Genomic DNA, 22,349 nt, shown 5'->3' on the forward strand with positions numbered 1-22,349 from the left:
GCTACTCCGGCTGAGGAGCCGGGGTCTCGTTAGCGTTGTTGTCGGTGATCTTGTTCTCCAGCTCGTCGTCGGACAGGAGGTCCAAGGAGGTTCCCTCTACCTGCAGAGGACGCCTGCCGGAGCGGCTGGAGGAGAAGCTGATGGGGCCACCACGCCTGCAGGAGGAAGAGGAGCGAGTTCAGAAACCAAGAAGAACCAGTGTGTGAACAGTGAATGCTGTGAATGTGTCAGAGAAGCTGTTTTTACACCATGCAGCGTCGTCATGACGATAAAACGCAGGAGAGAAGACGTCAGACTGAGGTCTGATGACCCTGAAGGGTCCCAAACTCCTCTGGTTGTTTGGATTCAGCCTTTATTTAGCACAGAAAATGTTTAGTAGAACTGTTTTCAGCACAACTTCACCATGATCTGATCTTTTCTCCCACCTGAACCACAAAAACCCAGCGGGACATGCTGCTTTAGGGACATGCCGTTTTAGGGACATCTTGCATCACTTTATGGTAAAAACTTTGCACAGAATCCTGTTGCCTTCGGCTTCTTACTGAACACCAGGAGGCTGAAGATGCTAGAAGAATTCACACAGTAATAAAAGGTAAATGTTTCTCTTTTTCTTTTACATTTTGTTATAGGAACAAATAAAGACCTTGTGTCAAAGAAATTTGACTTTTTTTTTATTTTATTTTTTTTTACTATTTTTCATGAGTCTGTGATTAAAGGTTCAGTTCACTTTATTAGTATATTCAGCCATAAATACACAAAAATGCATCATTAAGAGAATAAAAGCGCACAATCGCCACTTTTTTCTGTTTAGTAAAATGAAAAAATATCTGAGTGTGCCGTCTATCCCGGCTTTATGCTTATTATATAAAAAACCATCAGACGTCCAGTTTTACTGGCCTATTGATGTCAAACAAACCAGAAGTTTCAGTTTTCTGCGACGAAGCTGTGAAAATGATCCCATCATGTCAGACATTCAAGGATAATGTCTCCCCCTCCTCACACAACAATATAGCACTAATACAAAAGCAGTCATCCTGGTGATCCATCTAAGGGTTAGGGTTGGGGTTCCGGCCAAAATGCCTTTTACATCTTGCTTTGTCAGTAATGTCTTTTAGTTTTCAGTTAAAAGGTTATCTAAAGCACAAATCCCGTTAAATCGTCTACCTGAGACGCTGTTTGGACCCCATTATATCTTCCACACCTAACTTTAGCTGAGAAAACTCATTTCAAGACATCCCAGCACCCATTCATACATGAGCTGCTTTATATTAGCAGAAGAAATGCTTAACTTGAGTAGATTTAGGTTATAATTTAAACTATAATCCAGTGAAATCTTTTGCCCATCAGTAAGATAACTACACCTGATGAGGTTTCCTGAAATAATAAAACATTCCAGGCAGTGAGAAATATGTTAAAATGTAAAAGTCTTTCTATTGGTAAAAAAAAATGAACAAAAAAAATCATCTTGAAACGAAAGCAGGAAATGGTTTCTTACTAACCGGCAGGTTTTTATTCTCAATCTTCTGTTTAGAAAATGAAAAATGTTTCTGTACTGGGACCAGTGATGGAGCGTGAGTGCCAGCAGCAGTGGTGTGAGCGCCACAGTTTGAGGATGATGGTGTGTGTGGATCTTATTCCTGTACCTGAGGCGGTTCTTGAGTGTGTGAACCTCCCGGCTCAGACCCTCGCTGGCCTCGGTGGCGTCATCCAGCTCCCTCTGCAGCTTCCTGCGGGAGGCGTTGGCCCTCGTGGCCTCCTCCTCCGCCTCCTCCAGCTGCCGCTTCAGCTGCTTCATGCGAGAGTTCGCCTTCTCCACCTCCACACACAAACAGAGGAGAACAAAGCTGAAAACTCTCTTCGACTATGCATCAGATGCAAAACATGCTCAGCCAAAGACGAACCTGCTCTTTAAACTGGTCGGCATGGCGACGCTCATCCTCCACCTGCATGCAGACTTCTTTCAGCTTCTTCTCGGTTCTTCTGACGATCTTGTTGGCCGCCGCTCGCTCCCTGTAGCCAAAAAGCAGACGACTTTTACTGTTTGAGCTGCTGCTACAAGGACCGAACTGGTTCCACCCTCTGTCTTCTCTTTTTTTTTTTCGTCTTGTCCAACATTTAAGCAGGCAAAATGGATTTTCTGGACGCAAATTTACTTTGCCAAGGGAAGCATCATGGATCTAATGCTCCCCTTAATGTTCTGGATTTTTATTTTATTTTTCTATTTGTTTTGCATAATTGTTTGCATTACAAAGTTTGTTCTGCTGGACCGGACCGGAGAGGACAGAAGAGGGACAGAAAGAGAACGGAGAAGAGGAGAAAACAGAAAAAAGAGAGAAAGAAAGAAGGTTCTGTCTTCTCACCTGGCCTCCTGCTCCATCTGCTCCTCCAGCTGGGCTATCTTGGCCTCCAGAGCAGTGATGGTGGCTTTGAACCGGCTCTTCACTGAACCCTCCAGCTCTCCCAGTTTGGCCCGCAGCTCCTTGTTTTGACGCTCCAATTGCTGGCGAGCGTTTTCGCTCTTTTGTGTCGTGCTGCGCTCCGCACTCAACTCTGTAGTCAGTGTGTCCACCTGAGGGGGTCGTGGGGGGGGGGGGGGGGGGGTGTAGAGAGATCTCACTACCACCACACAGGAACTTAAAGCCTCTTTTATAAATGATGGAATGTAATTCCGACACATCCCAGCAGTACTGGGAGTAACGCGCTACCTGCATGGTCGTCTTCCTGAAGCGGTCGTTGAGTAGCTCCATGTTTCCCTGCTCCTCCTCCAGCTCCTCCTCCAACTGGGCGATGCGAGCCTCCAGCCTCCTCTTCTCATCCATCAGAGCAGACCTGACACACACAACAAACGTAAATCTCACCGCCTCCGTCGCTAGGAACATACTTCCAGACAGCACACTCTCAAAAATAGAGGTACAAGATAAGGACATTTCTGTACCTATAGGTACATTTTAAAGAAATGTTCTCTCAAAAGTACAATACTGGTCTTTAAGAGACCAGAAGCACACCTTCAGAGTACGAAAAAGGGTTCAAAGTGACATAAAGTACAAATTTGTACCATTTTAACCATAAGGGTACCTGCAGCATTGAAAAATGTTTGTCGTGACAAAAACTATTGTTAGCAGCAGTGCTTTAAGTGGGCCGGTATGCAGCCGTACACAGTACAGGCACTTTTAAACTCTATCCTTTTGCGTACCAGAACTATTTTTTACAGCGTATGGTGCATACTGGGACTTTTACCAGCTTTTCTTCAGCAATCAGTATACCCCCCTACGACTTCACCACATATTACAACTGATATTTGATGAGTTTATTTTAAAGATTTTTAAAAAGTCGCCTGTGTATGCGGGAGTGTGTGAGGGGTGTTGGGGTGGAGGTTTAGGGGACTGTGATAGTACATGAGTGTGTGGGGTGTAGGAGGTGTGTGGTGGTTTATATGTGGGGGGTTTATGGGGAGTGTAGTGGAGCATGAGTTTGTGGGGGGTAGGGTTGTGTGTAAGGGGGAGTGTGTTAGGGCATGTAGGTGTGGGGGTGGAGGTTTTGGGGCGTGTGATAGTACATGATTGTGTGGGGGGTTGGGGTTGTGAATGAGGGAGTGGGTGTGTGTGTGTGTGTGTGTGTGTGTGTGTGTGGGGGGGGGGGGGGGGGGGTAAGGGCTTGTGTGTGGATAATCTGGTGTTAAATGCATGGGAGATAGGGGTGTGTATATAGAGGAGTATTGAGATGCATGTGTATGGGGGGTAGTGGCCCGTGTGTAGGGGGGAGTGGGGGGGTGCATGTGTATGTAGGTGTATAGGGGGGTGAAGGGTCATGATTATGAAGGGGGTAGGACTTCAGTGAGAGAAGTGGGGAGTTGTGGTGGTTTGTTCTACGGTAGGTAGAATGAGAAGGGGTGTTTTGTGATGGGCAGGGAGGTGAGTGGGATGTAGGGTTTTGGAGGTGGACTAATCTTTTGGCCGTGTATCTGTTAGAATGGGTGTGTATGTGTATAGATGTATGTGTGGGTCTGTAGGTGTGTGTGTGTGTGTAGATGTGTGTGTATACCAGGCTAATGGTGAGGGGGTGTGAATGTGTTGGTGTGTAAAGGAGAAGGGAATGCAACGTGTCTCTGGGTGGGGGCGTCTCCTAGGGGTGTGGGGGCGGTGGGCCCTTGGTCTGTCTCTCCTTCTCCCGCCCCTCCTCTTCTTTGCCCCCCCCCCCACACTTTTGCATGTGGTTCGTTGGTGCCTTCTGGGGCCGGTGGCGGCCCTGGTTGTTGGGGCAGCTGCCCTTGGCCTGTCCTGGCCTTCGGGGGCCCCGGGAATGGGGGACGTGCCTCGTGCCGCAGGTGGCTCATCTTCTTGAGGGAGGCGCGCTTCCCTCGGGACCTAAATCCCCGGACCCCCCTCCTTCCCTTCTTCCACCACACACAGGCAGGGCGTTGGGAGGTGGACACGTTGATCTGGATGGTGAGAGAGGTCATCAAGGTGGTCTCGATCGCTGCACCCAGCATCGGTTCACCTCCCAGTTTTAATTACACTTAGTCAACATAACACAAAAAACACACACTGACAACACATGGACATATTTTGGGGGGCGGGCCATGCAGTTTGCGGTGGGCGGGGCTGCTTTGGTGGTCCCGCTCCCAACATGATGTGGTTACTTCTTCCCAATTTTAATTGCAAACAACACACACTTCACAATCATTCATAAGCTGGGAGGGAGGGGGTGACAATGGGGTCCTGCCACGCCCCTATTTCTGGGGCTGTGCCGGAGGAGTTTGGGCGGGGGAGTGGTGCTGTTCAGGGGGCCTGGGTCTGGGCTGGCCTGGCGGGGGTGGGACTGCTGCTGGCCCTGGGTGGTGCTGGATCGGCTGCATGAGTGGTGGGGGGGCATTGACAGGGGTGGGGGGTAGTTGTGGGGCCCTGATCGGGGCCCTCCTATCCCCTGCTCCCCCGGGGGTATCTCACAGGGGACACGTTGGGAAAGAAAGGTGAGGGCGTGCATGAGCCAATGGATGAAGTGGTGAATCAATGTTAGGATGGGGGGGGGGGGATCAGGGTGAAAGAATTTAGGAAAGTGGATGGCCGCTGGGATAGGAGGAAGGGGGGGGGTGTATGCAGATGGGTGGGGGTGCGTATGTGGGGTTATGTTGGTGGTACAGGGAAGTGATGGGGTGGGTGTACAATGAGGACTGTGAATGTGGATAGAGGGGTGTAGGGAGGTGTGTGTGTGTGTGTGTAGAGTGGGGTATGCGTGTATGGAAGAATGGGTGATTATAGAGGGAGCAGGGATGTGTGTGTGAGGGGGTGTGTGTGTATAAAGAACGGGGGTAGGAGAGTGTGAGTTTGAGCGTGTGTAAGTGAATGGGTGTATAGGGTGTGTTTAAGGAGGAAGTGTGGATGCGTGTGGGTGTGGGTGGGGGTAGGTGGGTGGGTGCATGTGTGTGTGTGTGTGTGTGTGTGAGTGGGTACATGTGCGTGCATGGGGGGGTCTTGGTGCTCGGGGAGCGCTGCTGGTGCACTGGGGTGCGGCCTGGCTGCCGCTCGGTGGCGGTCTGGGGATCCCGGCCCTCCGTCGGTGTGGGCTGGGCCCTCTGCCTGCGGGGGTGGGGGGTTGCTTCTGGGCTCTTGGGGCCGTGGGGCCCGCGCTCTGTCTGCCCCGGGTGGCCGGTGCCCGGCGGGGCCGGTCCTCGCTGGTCCGGGCCTGCTGGGGCCTGTTCCCCCTGACTGCGGGGGACTCTGGCTGGGACCCCCCTCTGCCGCCTCCTGGGTCGGTGCATGGCTGGCTCCGGGGTGGGGCGGTTGGGGTCTGCGCCTGGGGGTGGCTGCCGATGGCCCTGGTCTCGGGGGTACTCCTGGCGTGCCTCTTGCCTTTGTGTGGGAAGGGTCACACTGGCATGATCACCTTTTCCGGAACACGTTCCACTCTGCATGTTCTGCATGTGACACAGTCACCGAGTCGTCACGCAGTTTTATTCACTAACAGCAGCTAGTTTTCTCATTTCTGTTTGTTTCTCATTTATATTTAACTTTTTAGATTCATAGTTTAGTTACTATGATCTAAAGTTGGCTTGTATGTGTATGTATATGTGTTAATACTGGCAAGTGCGTATATGTTTGTACGTATGTATGTGTGTGTATGTGTGTGCATAGAGGTGTGTGTGTATATGTATGTATGTGTATATGTATATGTGTACACATGTACATATATGTGTATATATATATATTATGTGTGTATACGTGTGTGTATGTATGCGTGTGTATGTGTGTGTATATGTATGTGTGTGCCTGTATGTGTGTATGTATACATCTGTAGGTTGTTTTCTTTCTTTTTGTTTTTGGGTTATTTTTTAGTTGTTTTTTTCTCTCCCTTTTCTCTCCCTTTATCTCTTTCCCTTTTCTTATGAGGTGTTTCTTCTCCTTTCTCTTTCTGTCTTTTGTCTGTCCTCTCTGGTCCAGCAGTACAAACTCTACAATTCAAACAACAATACAAAATAAACATAGAAATTAAATAAACAATCAGAAAGTCAAGGGGATCATTATATCTATAAAGCTTCCCGTGGCAGAGAAAATTTGCTCAGCAGAACACAGCATCCAGACCATCATTCTGCTTGCCTAAATGCTGGACAAGACGAAAAAAAAAAAAAAAAAAAAAAGTCGCCTCAAAAGAAATGTATTAAGACCGGTTTAGACGCACAACACTTGCTGTAGCCCACAATGTCAGTGTTTTGAGTTTCTGAAGATTATTTCTGGATTAAAGATAAGATAATATTGCTAAGTGGAATGGACCAGACCTAATGCTGGGAAAAACATAAAAAACACAACTTGATAAGGTGAGGTTGAACTTGATAAGGTACAAAAATAGACCAGAACTGAAGGGTACAGAAATGACTCTCAAAAGAGTACACCCCCAGCGACAAGCATTTGTACCTTTTTAGGTACAAGCTGGTACCTCTATTTCTGAGTGTGCAGGCCTCCATGTTTGGCGTGTCTGATGCAGGTTTCACTGTGAGTCCAAACAACCACAAACAGCATCGGGGCTCCGCGTCTGGTCCCATTTCATGTATTTTACCAATATAAAATCTTGTAATTCCGTTTTACGTTTCCGTACTACAGCAGCATAGAAACATGGTATCAATGAAGGTATAAAAGCTACTGGGATGAAATAACGGCTGGTTCCCTTTGAAGGCGTCGCCACAGCGAATCATCGGTTGGGTGTTCTACGCCAGATGCCCTTCCTGACGTAACCCTCAGCATTTATCCAGGCAAAAACCCACATCTTTGCACAAGGCTGTGTGGGTTGGGCCTCCGCTGGGTAAAGGGTTGAACACTACAGTCAAAAGTTTGGACACACTTTCCTATTGGATTTAATAAGGAAGTGTGTATTTGTTGTTTATTATTATTATTCTTCTTATTATTATTAGTTGTATTAGTTGTTCTTTTAGGAGTTATGTTATTCTCACGTGTCTGTGTCTGCACACGGCTTGTCGGTCTCAGACAGAGGTGGCAAGTCCTGGTCCAGAAAGTAAAAGTCCAGTCCGGCAGCTGTTCCCAGCAGTCACCAAACCAGCTGAATTTAATGAGCAGAGTTTATTTACCAGGTAAACAAGCCTGTTAGTGAAAACACCTGTTCTAAATGTAGAACCAAAAACATGGCCGGACTTTTACTTTCTGGACCAGGACTTGCCACCTCTGGTCTCAGGCGGTTTTATGGGTGTTTATCAGCAAATCAGAGCCGTCCTTTCAACCATTTAAAGAGGAATAAAGCGAACATTCGCAGAAGACGAATGAATCTGATGGAGCACAACTTGGTAACAACTTTGTAAGAAGATTAGGAGTGGGAAAATCAAATCGAAAAATCAAAAATCAGGATTTTTTTGCTTAAGGATTTAAAAATAGCTGCAATGGACTGGCGAGCTGTCCAGGGTGTTCCCTGCCTGTCGCCCAAAGCCAGCCGGGATAGGCTCCAGCCTCCCCGCGACCCTGAATTGGATTAAGCGGTTCAGAAAATGAATGAATGAATTTTAAAATAGATTTTTTTGTTAAAAAAATTAGATTTTTTTTTAAAGAAATAAAAATAATCCATTATAATTTTTTTGTCGTTTTTATTGTTTGTATTGATCTTCTGGGGCGTTATAGCAGCAGAATGATGGTCTGGCTACTGTCTTGTTTTTTACTCATTGAAACAAAAAAAAATTACGAGCAAAAAAAAAGTTTTATATCAAAGAATTGTGAGAATCGCAATTTAAATTGAATCGGCACCCATAAAATCGCAATGGAATCGGGACAAAAGCGTATCGTCACAGCCCTAAAGAAGATATTTGTGAATGTGATTAAAAAAATAAAAAGTGAAGCAGGACGTTTAGGGCAGGATGTCCCAGATGAAAGCTGAGAAGGCAGGAATGGAGTGAATGTTCAGCTTCCATACACACATCAAATATATGCAGACTTCTCTTAAACCTATAAATCCAGCAGTGACTCGACTACCAAGTCATAAAAGATCAAAGGAAATCTGCAGCGCCTCGGGCCGGCGTTCCCGACCCTGAAAGGAGGACAACTAAAACCGGCATCAGTCAGTCTGATGAGCCAAAAGGTTAAACGGTTGCTAAGTCAGCGCTTCCTGTTGCAGCTTGTGTGGAAGTTTGTTAGAAAAGCCTGATGTCAGGTCCTCGCTGCAGATTTCTGCCCAGGCATCCTGAACGTCTCATAAAACAACAGGAATCGAGCTGTGATGCTGCCGTCGGCTTACTTTCCAGACGTGCTGTTGGAGATTTCATCTTGCAGCTCGTCCCGTTCTTGCTCCGCGTGGCGCCGACCCCTCTCAGATGCCGCCAGGTCCTGCGGAGCAGATGAGGCGTTTTAGCGTTCCCCTGCGGACCGTCGACACAACAAGCAACGACAATCATCATCTGACACCGGCTGACCTCGTGTAGCTGCACGATCTCCGCCTCCAGGCTCTTCAGTTTCTTCTCATTCTCCTTCGCCATGGCGAAAATGTCGTCTCTGGAGGCGCGGGTGTCCTCCAGCTCCCTCTGATAGTCTTTCATCTGCGCCTGAAGGAGGCATCCAGATAGAATGAGGAGGATGAAGCGGGATGTGTTGAAAAGCAGGTGAAGGTGAACAAAACGCAGACCTGGATCTTGCGCAGCTGCTTTATGGCTTCGTCCCGAGCCTTGTTGGCTCCTTCTATGTGTCCCTCGATGTCCTTCAAGTCCATCTCTAGCTTCTTCTTCGCCGCCACGGCCAACCCTCTCTGCTTCCGCTCGTCTTCCAGCTCCGCCTCCATTTCTCGAACCTGAGAGGAGGAGAAAGCGTCGCGGCATTGTGAGGGAGGAAGTACTGAAAGGGTTTAAGGAGGGTTTAACGAGAGGCTGCGCTTCATCCCGCACCTGCTTGACCAGCGCTCGTTTCTTCTCGTCGTTCTGGTCGTCCCGGCCCTGCAGGTCCCGCTCGTACTGAGCCTTCATGGCCTGCATGTTGACCTCCAGGCGCAGCTTGGCGTCCTCCGTGGCCTGCAGCTCGTCCTCCAGCTCCTCCAGCTGAGTCTTCATCTCCTCCAGCTGCTGCTCCAGAGTGCGCTTGGACTTCTCCAGCTCGTGGACCTGACGGGACGAGACGTGGGGGGGTTACAGAAGAGCGGGGAAGCGATGTGAGAGCGTGAAGCATCGCAGCAGAACTTACATTCTTCCCCACGTCGTCCTTTGAGCTCATCAGATCTTCCATCTCGGCGCGGAGCTGCTTGTTGATCCTCTCCAGCTCCTCCTTGGCCTCCAGGGCTTCGTCCAGGGCTCTGGTCATGGACAGAGCTTTGGTCTCCTTCTCTCTGGCCTCCGCCTCGGCGCGGTCGCGTTCCTCAGCATAGCGAGCTGAGATGCTCTTCTCTTCGGCCAGCATCTACTCAGGAGGCAGAGTCGACTTGTTGGATGTGGCTCATTTCACACACACTTCTAACACACTCTCTCTCCAACACAAGCAGATCTAACCTGGTCAAACTTCTTCTGCTTCTTCTCCAGGTTGGAGACGATTTGTCTCTGATGATCCAAGTCCACGGTCAGATCGTCCAGCTCCTGCTGCAGACGCGTCTTTGTCTTCTCCATCTTCTCGAAGGCGATGGTCTTCTCCTCCAGACGCTGGCTGGCCAGCTCCAAGTCCTTCTGCAGTTTCTTCCTGGTCTCCTCCAGACCTTCGATCGTCCCAACGTCGTCCTCCAGCTTCTTCTTGCTTTCTGAGAGCTTTCATTCACACCGACGGCCGGATCAGAGCGAGCGCTCGTGTTTAACCTGTTTTACGCGACGGGTCACATGACCTACCTGAGCCTGCACACTCGTCAGCTGCTTCTCCAGATTCTTGCGCGCCTCCTCGTCCTCCTCCTGCTGCTCCTGCAGAGCGCTTTTCTCCTCCTCCAGCTGGCGAATACGACTGCTCAGGTTGAGTTTCTGACGCGTTTCCTCTTGGAGCAGCTCCTGCACGAGCAGAAAGGAGGATTTGGTTTGTTTAAGTCAGATTAACCACGATTATTAACAGTTCTTTCTCATCGTCACCTGGGAGTCCTGCAGCTGACTCTCTAATCCAGCCACGTCTTTGGCCATCTTGATGCCCTTCCTCTCTGCATCTTCCAGCAGCGCCGACACGTTGTCCAACTCGGTCTGCATGAACAAGTTCAGACAGGTTATTTATGTAGAAAATATCCAGATGCTGATGAGGATATCGCTGCACGTCTCAAAATCTCCTGCAAAACCTTCTTAACCACGAATCCATTTCAGCTAAACTGACCTTTGGATGAGGTCATTAGGGACTTTTTTTTGTCCTTTCAGGTCATTTCTGGTTATTACTTCATAAGAGATGATTTCTTTTGGAGGAAAGTGTTTCTCTTCCTACATTTCTGATTTTTTGTGAAGGTGCAGAATCAGGGCCGGATTAAAAGTGCACAGGCCCCTGGGCCCAGAGTGTTTCAGGGGCCCCCCCTTCCCCACCGCAAACATTGTGAAAATTGTGAATGATACACTGTGAAACGACATTTCTAACATCTCTCAGCCAGTGGTACCAGTAGCGATACACTAGACACTGTGGTGTAACTATCTGGCTTTTATGTACATTTTGTTTCATGTCCAAACTGCTGGTGTTTGCCCCACTTGGGGCCCATGTGGGGCGTGGGCCCCTGGGCCCGTGCCCATAATTCCCATTGGATAATCCGGCCTTGTGCAGAATGGTGGAAAACATTTACTGCCCTTTCAGCTCATTAGGGGACAAAAACGTCCTCTCAGCTATAAAACCTTTCATAATCATTTTCTTTTCCACTTTTTATTTTGCTCAAATTGCTCAGTTTCATTCTAATTAAAAAAATGCCAAATATTAATATTTTATCTCTTTAATACCAATTTTGTCACATGATCTTCGACATGAGTTTTTTTTAATGGAAAAAAAAAAATCTAAATCAATGTTTTTACTTATTTTTGGAACATTTAAGACGCAACATGTAACTCTTTTCTGGTATTTCTTTAATTTTCTTAAAAACAATTAATTAAACAGGCTGCTAAAGGGTTCAAATCATTTAAGTCTCATTAACATATTTGCTGGTTTTTATTAGGACTGAAGGTGATTCAGCGACTGGAAAATAAAAAGCAGGAATGTTTTGCAGCAGTTTCTGGGAGAGGACTTTCACGTCACGTCGGTTTGTGTTTAGCAATGTTTATATTATTGTTTTAAAATATATAAACGTAAGACTGATGTTTAAATGAAATCCTCACCACTGAAAGTCTGTTGGAAAGAAAATAACGGATGAATGTTTGGTGAGCTTTTTCTTTGTCAAAGAAATGGTGACATCACATGATCGAACTGACATTTAAAGGGTTAAAATCCTTTCAGAAATGTTCTGTCCAGAATTTCAGGAAAAGCCACAATTTATAGTAACTATTGAGAATTTAGCTGGAGCCTGTTTCAGCAGCCTTCCAGCGAGAGGCGGGGGACACCCTGGATTTATCTAACTATCTAACTATTTATTTAACTTATTCATTTAAGAATAAGGACCAGGCATCTTCACATTCGTTTTCATGTAAATATGATAGATTATAGCCAATTACTAATATTCATTTTCTGTCCCTGTGGAGGTAGATTTACCTAAAAACAGTAAAGTATAATGATATAACACACGGACAGCGTGTAATCACATGGTACAGGGACAGAAATGTGACAGAAAACATGGGAAAAGGCACATTTTTACATCAAATGGTTGCAAATTCTCAACTCAACTCAACTTTATTTATAAAGCCCTTTAAAACAACCAGAGCTAAAACAAAGTGCTGTACACAATCGGCCAAAATAAAAACAGAATAAAACAGTTCAAATGCAAATAAATAACACAATAAAACAAGTGGTCATACAAGGAATATGGAATTAAAACAATAAAACAAGCTGAATAAATAGTAAGTAAAAACCAATAATAAAACTAAGGCACACTGACCGGAAGCTGTCTTACGTTGGGTTAAAGGCAAAGGAATAAAAATGGGTTTTAAGATGAGTTTTAAAAATGGACAGGGAGGAGGCTTGTCTCATGTGGAGGCAAATGAATAATATTCCTTTAGCAGGTATAACAGATCTTCCTCTTAGCTTGTGATGACCAGGACAAAATGAGATTATATAAACAGAAGATGTTGCATATGAAGAGTGTTCCTGACCTGCAGCTTGTGTGTGCGGTCAGACAGTTCTGCCTTGGCCCGCTCGCCCTCCGTCACTCTGGCCATAAACTCCTGCAGCTGACCTTCCAGCTTCTTCCGCTTGTGTTCCGAGTCCGTCTTGGCCTGCTGGAGGCTTTTCACCTCGCTGGCCAGCTCCTTGTTGGCGCTCTCCTGGCTCTGCTTGGTCTTTTCCAGATTAGCCTTGAACTGGATGCAAACAACAGTAAATATTCATGTAAATAACGTCTCTCTGAGGTAGGCGACTGCAGAGACGTGTCCCACCCTCTTGGCCTGCTCCAGCTGCTCAGAAAGCTCCTCCAGCGCAGTGGCGTGCCTCTGTCGCATCTCCTGGATCTGAGCCTCGTGGTTTTTAGTCTCCTCCTCGATGGCTTTCTTCAGCTCTGCGACCTCCTGCTCACGCTTGGTCCTACACATAAAACAGGAAGGTATGAGGTCTGCATCGTCTATAGTAACAGTAGTATGAGGACTACGGCACCTGAGCTCCTGCTGGGCTGCAGTCGTGTCCAGCGTGTCCTCCAGTTCAGTCTTAAGGGCCTCGAGCTCTTCACTCAAGTCCCTTTTGAGTTTCTCAGCCTTGTTCCTGGCCTGTTTCTCGGACTCCAGGTCCTCCTGCAGCTCGGACAGCTGGGCCTGCAGCTCCCTGACCTGCTTCAGAGCGTTGTTCTTCTGGGTGGCCTCTTCTTCGCCTCTGTTTATTCAGTCAAAGAGAAGAGTTGATGCAACCTTGGCTTTCTTTAGCTTGGCAGTTATGTTTGATGAGTTGGCTCATGTTATCACACGGACCAGTGGGAACCATTTAAATGTGCTGTGTGAACTGGTGCTCAACAAATAAAGCTGAATTAAACTGAATACATGAAAACTATAAATATGTGCAATAATTTCTTAAAAAAAACATGCAAACATAACTGGAAGACTCTGTTTATAAAAGCAGAAACTGAACTGAGCTGGAAAAATTCATATGAGCAGATTTTTGTCTTTTAGGTCTTCAGGACCAGTTCTCCAGACCTACTGAAGATCTTTCCAGAGCTCAACTTTGGATCTTTAATCATTTTAGTTCTGTTCTCGGTGCAGATGATCCCACAATGACTCAGTAATATTATGGTCCGCGCTCTGGGAAGGATGCGTGGTCACTGGTCGTTCAGCAAAACTCAGCCTTTTCTCCCCATTTCCCTCCTTTTAGCACAACTTCCTCACAGCCACCCTTCAGAACACGTCAATACAGAACATGGATCAACTGAAGGTGCAGATGCATCCCTCGTGTATGTGCGTGTGTGTGTGTGTGTGTGTGTGTATGTGTATGGATGTGTACGTTTATGTGTGTATGTGTGTGTGTGTATGTACGTGTATGGATGTGTACGTTTATGTGTGTATATGTGTGGATGTGTACGTGTATGTGTGTGTGTGTATGTGTGTGTGGATGTGTACGTGTATGTGTGTATGTGTATGTGTGTGGATGTGAACGTGTATGTGTGTATGTGTATGTATGTGTGTGTGTGTATGTGTGTGTGTACGTGTATGTGTGAGTATGTGTATGTGTGTATCTTTGCTGGATTTCTTTCACTATTCTTTGAGGACATTAGTTTCAGATCTTGCTCATCTGCTGTAGATGGTTTTTAGTCCCTTCCACGTGTCCCGTTTCCTCAAACATTTTAAGGATACAGTGTATGCTGAGATATGACACCTCTTCTATTCTATTCTACAGTCATTTGGCAAACGCTTTCTCCAGAGTGACTTACATTTGATAAGTGATTGATTAGGAATGAACCTAACATGCATGTTTTGTGGGTGAGAAGGAGTTGGAGTACTACTGTATTTTCTGGACTAAAAGTCGCACTAGGCCAAAAATACATAGATCGATAGAAAAAACATACATAAGTCACACTGGGGTATAAGTCACATTTTTTGTGGGTCATTTATTTTACAAACTACTTGACCAAAAACAGACATGACGTCATCTTGGAAGGCAAGTTATAACATTATTAAAAGAATAGAGAACAGGCTGAATAGCTGTAAGATATGTTAACACTAAGAAGGTTATTCAGCTACATAAAAAATAAACATGAACAGAAAAGGTGTCCAGTGTTTATGTAACATAAACAGTTTTACATAACTATATCCTAAAGAACCTTTACTGTAATCAATAACATGCAATCTCACTCCACATCACTAAATCTGTTGAATTCTTCGTCCTCTGTGTCCCTTCTGAATAACTCCGCCAACTCCGCGTGGAGACGTAACACGCACCGTTGACATGCCTCTACCCCGCAGCACGTTGTTGAAGCACCCGCTGGCGAACTCCTTCCTCTAGTTGTGGCCATCGAGCTTTGAGCCCACAATTAGCTTTTTGGTTTTCTTCATCACAGTTAGAGTAACCTCCACTTTACCGCAGTATCTAACAAGTTCCTCACTTACTCCAAACTTTCTCTTGCTGCTTGATGACTGTTTTTAGCTGCAAATTTGGGGCGGGGGGTTGTGTTCAGTTGTTCTCAGTTGTCTTTCTAAGCTAATGTTTACTGTTTATATTGTGTAATTGTTAAGAAGTTGTAGATATCAGTGCATAAGTCTACAGCGCCCTCTTGTTGCTGTCTGTGAAATGATATATATATTTTTTAAAATGTATAAGTCGCTCCGGAGTGTAAGTCGCAGGAACAGCTAACCTATGAAAAAAAGTGCGACTTATAGTCCGGAAAGTACTGTAGCTACTAGTACCAGTAAAACATGCAAAAGGTCATTGTTCAAACCTCTCCCTAGCTGAGGGTCAAACCAGCAACCTTCTTGCTGTCAGGCTGCAGTGTTAACTACACCATCGTGCTGCTTTCTTTTTTTTTTTTCAGGATTCACCTTGTTAGGGGGTATAAATACTACTTAGGGAGTGAAACTGTATCATGTTCTGCTTTTTTTTAAAAATGTATATAACTAAAGAAATATCTACAAATTATATCTGTGACAGGCTGCATGTTGACTGTCAGTGTCGAGTAGCTTAATAATCAACAGAAAGGAAAACAAACAAAAGAAGCAAAAGACATTTCACTGAAAGAAAATGGTTTGCAAATGAATGGATCTTCAGAAAGCCGGGAGAAGAGTTGCTCCACATCAGTTTAACAGATTCTAAGTAGACTTTTATACAGTATTGTGTGTAAGAAACAGTTCCGTTTAGTAATTCATTGAGAAAAAACATGAAATATTTCTGGGTTGGAGGTCATGTTGTTATGTAAAGTCTCCAATAGGTGGCAGCACTATGCTCTGTGTTCCTCCTGCAACAGGTCTGAAGCAGCACAGCAGCAAGTAAAATATCCCCAGGACTCTTTTTTACAGGATAATAAAATCCCTAAACTTGTCTGGAGTCTCTCTGCCGCAACGCCTTTTCTCTGCCTCAATGAAGCGTGAAGGCTTCTCCGTGATGCTCTGAGCTCAAACCGACTCACGTCGTCAAGCAGAATCTCAGTGAAACGCTGGTGAGGCTTTAAAACCCACATTTAGCTCACGCTGTTATGCAAGACTTCGCTGAACTACTTCCACAGCTCTGAGCGGAGGTGTTGCACGCAGCATCTCTTACCTGGTCTGCATCATCTGCTGCTCATCTTCCTTCTTCACCAGCTGACCTTTCAGCTCCTCGATCTGGGACTGCAGCTCGGAGATCTGGTCCTGGAAGTCAGATGTCTCCCCGTCCAGCTTCCTCTTAGCCTTCTCCAGCTCCTGTCGGGTTTTCTCCTCTTTTTTTAGTCTCTCTGAATCACAAAACAGAAAACACAGAAGGTTAATAAAAGACAACTGCAGCAGGGTTAGAAATGTTCTTTAATGAAGTCCTTTACCCTCCAAGTCCACCATCATCATCTCCTGCTTGTTCTTGACCTTTCCCAGGTTCTTGGCCTTCTCCTCTTCCTCCGCTAGCACCGACGTCATCTCATTGACTCTGTCCTCAAGCAGCTTCTTCTCCTGAAGATGGCAGACATGCAGGTGGGTCAGCAGACATTCAGCTCTACAACCTTCTTTTCTCTGCAACCACGGCTCCCTTAAAGCCTCTCACCTTTAGGAACTTGGAGTTCTGGTCCTCTAGCAGCAAAATGTCCTCTTCATACTTCTTCATTTTGGCTTCAGCTGTAACTTTCTCGAGCTGCAGCTTCTGCCTGGCAGCCTCCTCCTCATCCAACTGTTCTTCCAGGTCCTACAAACACACATTACAGCATAAGTAGCTCGTTTTTACACAGCATGAGTTAATTATGCTCAGAAAACAAGAAGCTACACTTTATTTTCACCTTCAGTGGTTTTCATATTTAGTTTTTATTGTGAATAAAATGCTAATCTAATATGCAGTGCAACTGTGTGGTGTGCAGTTGTGTCAAAAGGAAGCCTGGAAATAAATGTAAAACGTAGATTATTCAGCTGGTTAAATTACTAAATGAGTTTTTTTTTTATGTTACATGATAATCATAACAATGACAACTATAATAAACTTAAATAAAAACACCATAAAAATAACAATAAAAATGGAAAACAAATACATCAATGAAAATAATAAAAATAAAAGGGTTAATTAATAAATAATTGTGTTATCATGTCGCGACTCTGCTGACGACAGTCTGGAAGGACGAGTCCAATACAGGTTACTACACACACACACACACACACACACCCAACCCAAAACAAACACTACCAGAATGCCCAGCGGGATCTATATAAATATGTTAATTCTGATGTGTTCCATTAAAAAAAGAAGCAACATGATGACATGTAACATGGACCCGGGTCTGGCTGGGAGCCTGCAGGTGGCGACAAGTGGCGCTAAGACCGCCATCACCATGCCGACCAACCCGTGCAGTTACCCATATGCATGCCATGCCTGCGCCACTCTGTGTTAATATCTATTTTATATCTTATCTATTATTATCACATTAATAATAACACTCATATAAAGTCATGTGATATAATAATAATAATAATAATAATAATAATAATAAAAAAAATAAATAATAATAAAAAAAAATAATAATGATACATATTTGTAATATAAGTGATAAAAAAATGCTCCATCATGATGGTTTTACATGTGCGCCTTGTTTAAACATGACTGAACATGTTTTGTTATTGTTCTAATGGGACTGAAAGCAGCATTGGCCTCGGTTGGAGTCACGTCTGAAAGAATGTAATTATGTGCTTTTTCTCTTGGACAAACCTGGATGTGGGACTGCAACTTTTTCTTCTCGTTCTGCATGCCCTGGGTCCTCTCCTCCTCTTCCTCCAGCCTGGACTCCAGGTCATGCAGGATCTCCTCCAGCTCTTGTTTCTTGGACGCCAGGCGAGCTCTCATCTCCTCTGCCTCTGCAAACAGCTCCGTCTCCGCTTGCAGCTGCTCGGCCAGGATGTTCTTCTCTTCCATCAGCTGCACATTAATAGTGTAATACTTAGAAACGTATAAAACCCAGCATATTAAGCCATTGCTAAAGAGGAAGGTTTTGTTCTGTAGTAGTGACGGACCTGCTGATGCTTCCTCTCCATCTCCACCAGTTCTCCCTCCACCTTCATCTGCTTCTCCTTCACTTTGACCAGCTCTTCATCCTTAGCCTGCATCTCCTCCTCCTGCCTGGTCACCTGCAGCAGAGGCTTTACCTGCAGGGGCAAATGTAACCACTTAGCGTGCATTCACACCAGGATAGTCCGCTAGACTTGGTCCGATTGGGCACTCGGTTTAGTTTCCATCAGAGCTTTGACTTAATTCTTCCACGTCTGACTGCACGCTATTTCTCCCGTCCAGCACACACCACATGTGTGTGTTTAGGTTGTGTTCACCCATGGTGCCATGTGCTGAACTACTTTTATAGCCTACATTTTGTCCATCTGAAACAGACTTGCTTTTCCAGGTCAACCGAGTCTCCTTTTTTGATTCGAATCAGAATTAGAATTAGTTTGTGCATTCACATTACCCCAAATGAAGCAGACTTTCTGAGCAAACAAGACTAGGATTCGTATCAAAAAGGCTGATGTGAATGTGCCTGCACAAAAGACCTTATTTTTATTTCATTGTTGATGTGAGCGTTCAGTGTGGAAACGCAAGTTTTGCTCCAGCACCGCGTCTCAGCGTGAGCCCTCAGCTGCGGTTGTGTGCTGATGACGTCACCGTACATACTCACCCCCGAGAGTCGGCATGACACAGCTAATCATGCACGGAGAAGAAGGAGTTAGGACGGGCTGTAGACCCGCATAAAGACTGTTTCATTCAGCGACAGCCTCATACAAGTTGTGCGTCAATGAAAAGTAAGGCTGCTGATTCTGCATGCTGGTTAAGGTTACTATGGAGGAAGAAAAGTTTGTTTATAGTTCATTTGTAACTCCAGCTAAGCTAAGAAGCTAAGCGCTAATTTATGCTAGCGAGTAAACAGGGTGAAGGTTTACTGCAGTCTACATATGTCTTTGTTCCAGCTGCCTTTGTGTGGACTTAAGATTATGGTTAACACTGCTTAGTTAAGGTGAATTATGTTCAATTGTCATTATGTGGGATAGTGGGAGAGAATGGGTGATTGTACTCATTTGTATTTAGGAAACCACAACTCCTGTATCCTGGTGTATCCATCTTCTGAGAAACAGAACATACAGACCATTCAAACCCACCATCCTGCCTCATTCTTTTAGAGTTTAGCCACCCCCATCTTTGCCAACGTCCACTTAGCTACAGAAACGCCCTGGCCTCAAGCAGTGTTCTGGCCGACACACCAGGTTGAGAGTAGAGATAAATAAGTCCAGCACCTTACAGTCGTTAGTGGTCAGAAACCTCCCCAACAGTGCCTTTACACACTCAAGCTGCCACGTTGGGGGGTCTGAAGCTTTTGAGAAGAAACTAAACCGTGTGATCTCAGGTGAAAAGTCTGACCGGTTCTCCCGGCGATTTCAGTTTTGGGACAGACTTTAACGGCAAACACACCTTAGTGAAAAGTCTCCACCACTGCCAATGGCGCAGCTTCAAGTAGGCAGCACAGTTTCTCTGGAGGACCTTCAGGGCGCTGAGCTGCTGCTGCTTCTTAGCAAAAGCCCTAAAGCATCACGAGCAGAGAAGAGGAGAGCAAACTGCATGAGTCAGGAGTAAAATGGGACTCTTCTCCTCTGCCAGGCAGGAGGTAGGAAACAGAAGCCTTACTTGCGCGCCAGGTACCCTCGACAGACGGCCTGGAAGTAAATGATGATGTCAGTGATCTTCAGGTCCCTCTCCTCCTCCAGGTGGGCCAGAACTCCAGCCCTGAAGAAGATCTTACTCTGGCCGATACGGAAGAGGTTTCCATCCAGCTCCAACGCTTGAATCTACCAAAGGAAAGGAAAGCAGAGGAAGCTGAATTATCTGAGATCTTTAATGGTCAGACTGCTGTTTGCAGGGATTAATGCTCCTCACCATTCTCTCACAGGCCTGTTTTCCGTCCATGAAGCCCTTGGGAATGGCGTTGGGAGTGAGGATCTCATACCTAAACCCAGAGCGGAGACAGCAGATGACTCATACGTCTGTATTTCTAGCAGTTTTTATCTCATTCATTGTGAGGATGGTTTACAATGAGCACCTCTGTCTGAACTCCTGGAAGACGATGCGGTTGGGGAATCCCTGTCTGCAGATACGGATCCCCTCCAGGACGCCATTACATCTCAGCTGGTCCAGAACCAGGTGGGGGTCCAGTTTACCAGCCTGAGAGTGGAGAGAGATGGGAAATGACTGATTCGGCTCAACATGACCAGTTTGTCCTGCACAACATATCATGTGTAGGAGCATTCTTTAACTTCAGCTGTTTCGACTCACTCGTTTTTCATGATTGGGGATGATGCAGCGTACAAAGTTGGGGTTAGTGTTTCTGAGTGTGGCCATCAGTTTAGACAGCTGCTCCTTGTACAGCTGGCCCACGGTGCGGAACATGCCCTTCTTGGTCTTGTAGGCGGCGCCGAACGCCGTCTCGTTCATGCCTGCAACCTGGTCCAGACCCACGATCCGGTCAACTGGTGGTAAAAGAAGAAACAAAAGCTTTCATGACATTGAGGTTTAAACGCGTAAATTCATCGTTCCATTTATGCAAAATGAAAAAAAATCTGACAAAATGAATCTTATATTGTTAATTAAATCATTAAACCTGAACGTTCATCGAAGCAGGGTTCAATATGTTCCGTTGCTGTGATAAAGCATGAAGACACGCAGCTCTAAGACAGGCTAACTGGTTTATCTCAGCCTGCTCAATGCCACATCAGAATGAAGTGAAAGCTGGAAGGTTTTAAGCTTTTTCTTCTGCAATTACGTCTGAAAATAAATGCAAGTTTTGTAAATTTTAAATAAAAACAAATCAGAAAGCTAATCTCTGTTTAAGGAGACTTTATTTGAATATGTCTGGCTGCTTACCTGCAAACAGGACCGGTAAGGATAAACAGTTAAATTCTCTCCTTCAGGCTTAATGTCCACTTAAGTAGGTTACAAAAAGTCTCTTCAACTACATCTTTGGTGAAGGGAAATACTGCTAAAGCATTTATTTATTTCATATTTAAAGCATGCATTTACTGTATTATTTAATGGGCTTAACATCTTATTATTTCCAGACTGGTATAAGATTGGCTGCTCTAATGGCTCTCCAGTCACACAAGCATTAAAAAGACAGATTACAGTCTGACTGGATGTGGATCTTCGTTTAGACGTCTCACGGATCAGAATCACAGCTGTCTGAAGTCGTTATCTTGTACTGTAATTTAGTCATCAGAAGACCCACCGTCCTGCTGGTATTAAATGTTTCCCTGCTGCATTACACCTGATTCAGATTCAATGGATCTCTGACCAGTTCTGCACCAGTCGGCTGTCGATCCTTTAAGTTGAGGCAAGTGTGTTGCAGCAGGGAAACATCAACGGTCTGCAGGACAGTGGACACTGAGGACTGGAGTTGGGCATCTCTGCTATATGGAACGTCTCAATTTAACCTTTTAAAACCAAAAACCGAGAGAACAGATGGTGCCAAACTGAGAGCCCTAGTCTCACCTGTGTGTACTAAAACATCTCTAATTCTGTTTCTCATCAGCGACACATTTGCTGATACTTAAACATCTTCACCAGAAGATCATTCCTGCCAGCAGCCATCAGCCTCTGGAACAAGACCTCCTCAAATGAATTATTATATACTACAATATTAAATTTCCCATTGGGGATTAATAAATTATTTTTCATTTCATTTCAAATCTGTCAAATGATTCCTTTCCTGTGACTCCAGACATGTTCAAATAGAGCTTGTGGTTGCAGAGATGAACTCATTTCCTTCTACAATGAGCTCAAAGGTTTCAGGTGCTTTCTGAAACTCACCTGGATTTTTAACCATTACTTATGTTTAACTTTGACATTATAACAGGAGTCTTGCTGTGATATGTTCATTTTAAACATTTTAAAAGGCTTTATAAGGTGGTGTACCTAAATGCTGAGGGCGGGAAAATCGAATCGAAAAATCGAAAATCGGGATTTTTTATTTCACAATTTTAAAATCGATTTTTTTTTTTTTTTGTTAAAAAATAGATTTTTTTCATTCAATTACATAAAATTAATCCACTATAATAGTTGTGTCATTTTTATTGATCTTTTTACTTGTCTTCTTGGGTATTATAGCTGCAGAATGATGGTCTGGCTACTGTGTTGTTTTTCTAACTGAAATCAAGAAAAATTACGAGCAAAAAAAAGTTT

At 45.1% G+C, this 22,349-nt stretch overlaps 1 protein-coding gene across 4 annotated transcripts in view; it reads right to left on the minus strand.

Annotated features, from left to right (window-relative positions):
- The window catches only part of LOC306765907 (myosin-10), a 76,122-nt gene that overhangs the window by 976 nt on the left and 52,797 nt on the right, over window positions 1-22,349 (minus strand). For all 4 annotated transcript variants that reach the window (XM_079253445.1, XM_079253443.1, XM_079253444.1 and 1 more), the window contains 26 exons: window positions 20,448-20,641; window positions 20,215-20,336; window positions 20,052-20,121; window positions 19,803-19,963; window positions 19,590-19,698; window positions 18,149-18,280; window positions 17,847-18,053; window positions 16,701-16,838; window positions 16,486-16,609; window positions 16,230-16,401; window positions 13,149-13,361; window positions 12,935-13,079; window positions 12,653-12,859; window positions 10,520-10,624; window positions 10,289-10,441; window positions 9,962-10,210; window positions 9,660-9,872; window positions 9,368-9,580; window positions 9,112-9,273; window positions 8,903-9,031; window positions 8,728-8,816; window positions 2,706-2,829; window positions 2,361-2,569; window positions 1,902-2,010; window positions 1,644-1,816; window positions 1-155 (listed from right to left, as the gene is read on the minus strand). The exon at window positions 1-155 is cut by the window's left edge and continues 976 nt beyond it. In XM_079253445.1, the coding sequence (XP_079109571.1) occupies window positions 2-155; window positions 1,644-1,816; window positions 1,902-2,010; window positions 2,361-2,569; window positions 2,706-2,829; window positions 8,728-8,816; window positions 8,903-9,031; window positions 9,112-9,273; window positions 9,368-9,580; window positions 9,660-9,872; window positions 9,962-10,210; window positions 10,289-10,441; window positions 10,520-10,624; window positions 12,653-12,859; window positions 12,935-13,079; window positions 13,149-13,361; window positions 16,230-16,401; window positions 16,486-16,609; window positions 16,701-16,838; window positions 17,847-18,053; window positions 18,149-18,280; window positions 19,590-19,698; window positions 19,803-19,963; window positions 20,052-20,121; window positions 20,215-20,336; window positions 20,448-20,641 (4,076 nt within the window). In that variant the 3' untranslated portion in view covers window position 1. The remainder of the gene's footprint in view (window positions 156-1,643; window positions 1,817-1,901; window positions 2,011-2,360; window positions 2,570-2,705; window positions 2,830-8,727; window positions 8,817-8,902; window positions 9,032-9,111; window positions 9,274-9,367; window positions 9,581-9,659; window positions 9,873-9,961; window positions 10,211-10,288; window positions 10,442-10,519; window positions 10,625-12,652; window positions 12,860-12,934; window positions 13,080-13,148; window positions 13,362-16,229; window positions 16,402-16,485; window positions 16,610-16,700; window positions 16,839-17,846; window positions 18,054-18,148; window positions 18,281-19,589; window positions 19,699-19,802; window positions 19,964-20,051; window positions 20,122-20,214; window positions 20,337-20,447; window positions 20,642-22,349) is intronic.

Source organism: Telmatherina bonti, assembly GCF_933228915.1.
Source record: "Telmatherina bonti genome assembly, chromosome: 14".
In the NCBI taxonomy this organism is placed as follows: Eukaryota; Metazoa; Chordata; class Actinopteri; order Atheriniformes; family Telmatherinidae; genus Telmatherina; species Telmatherina bonti.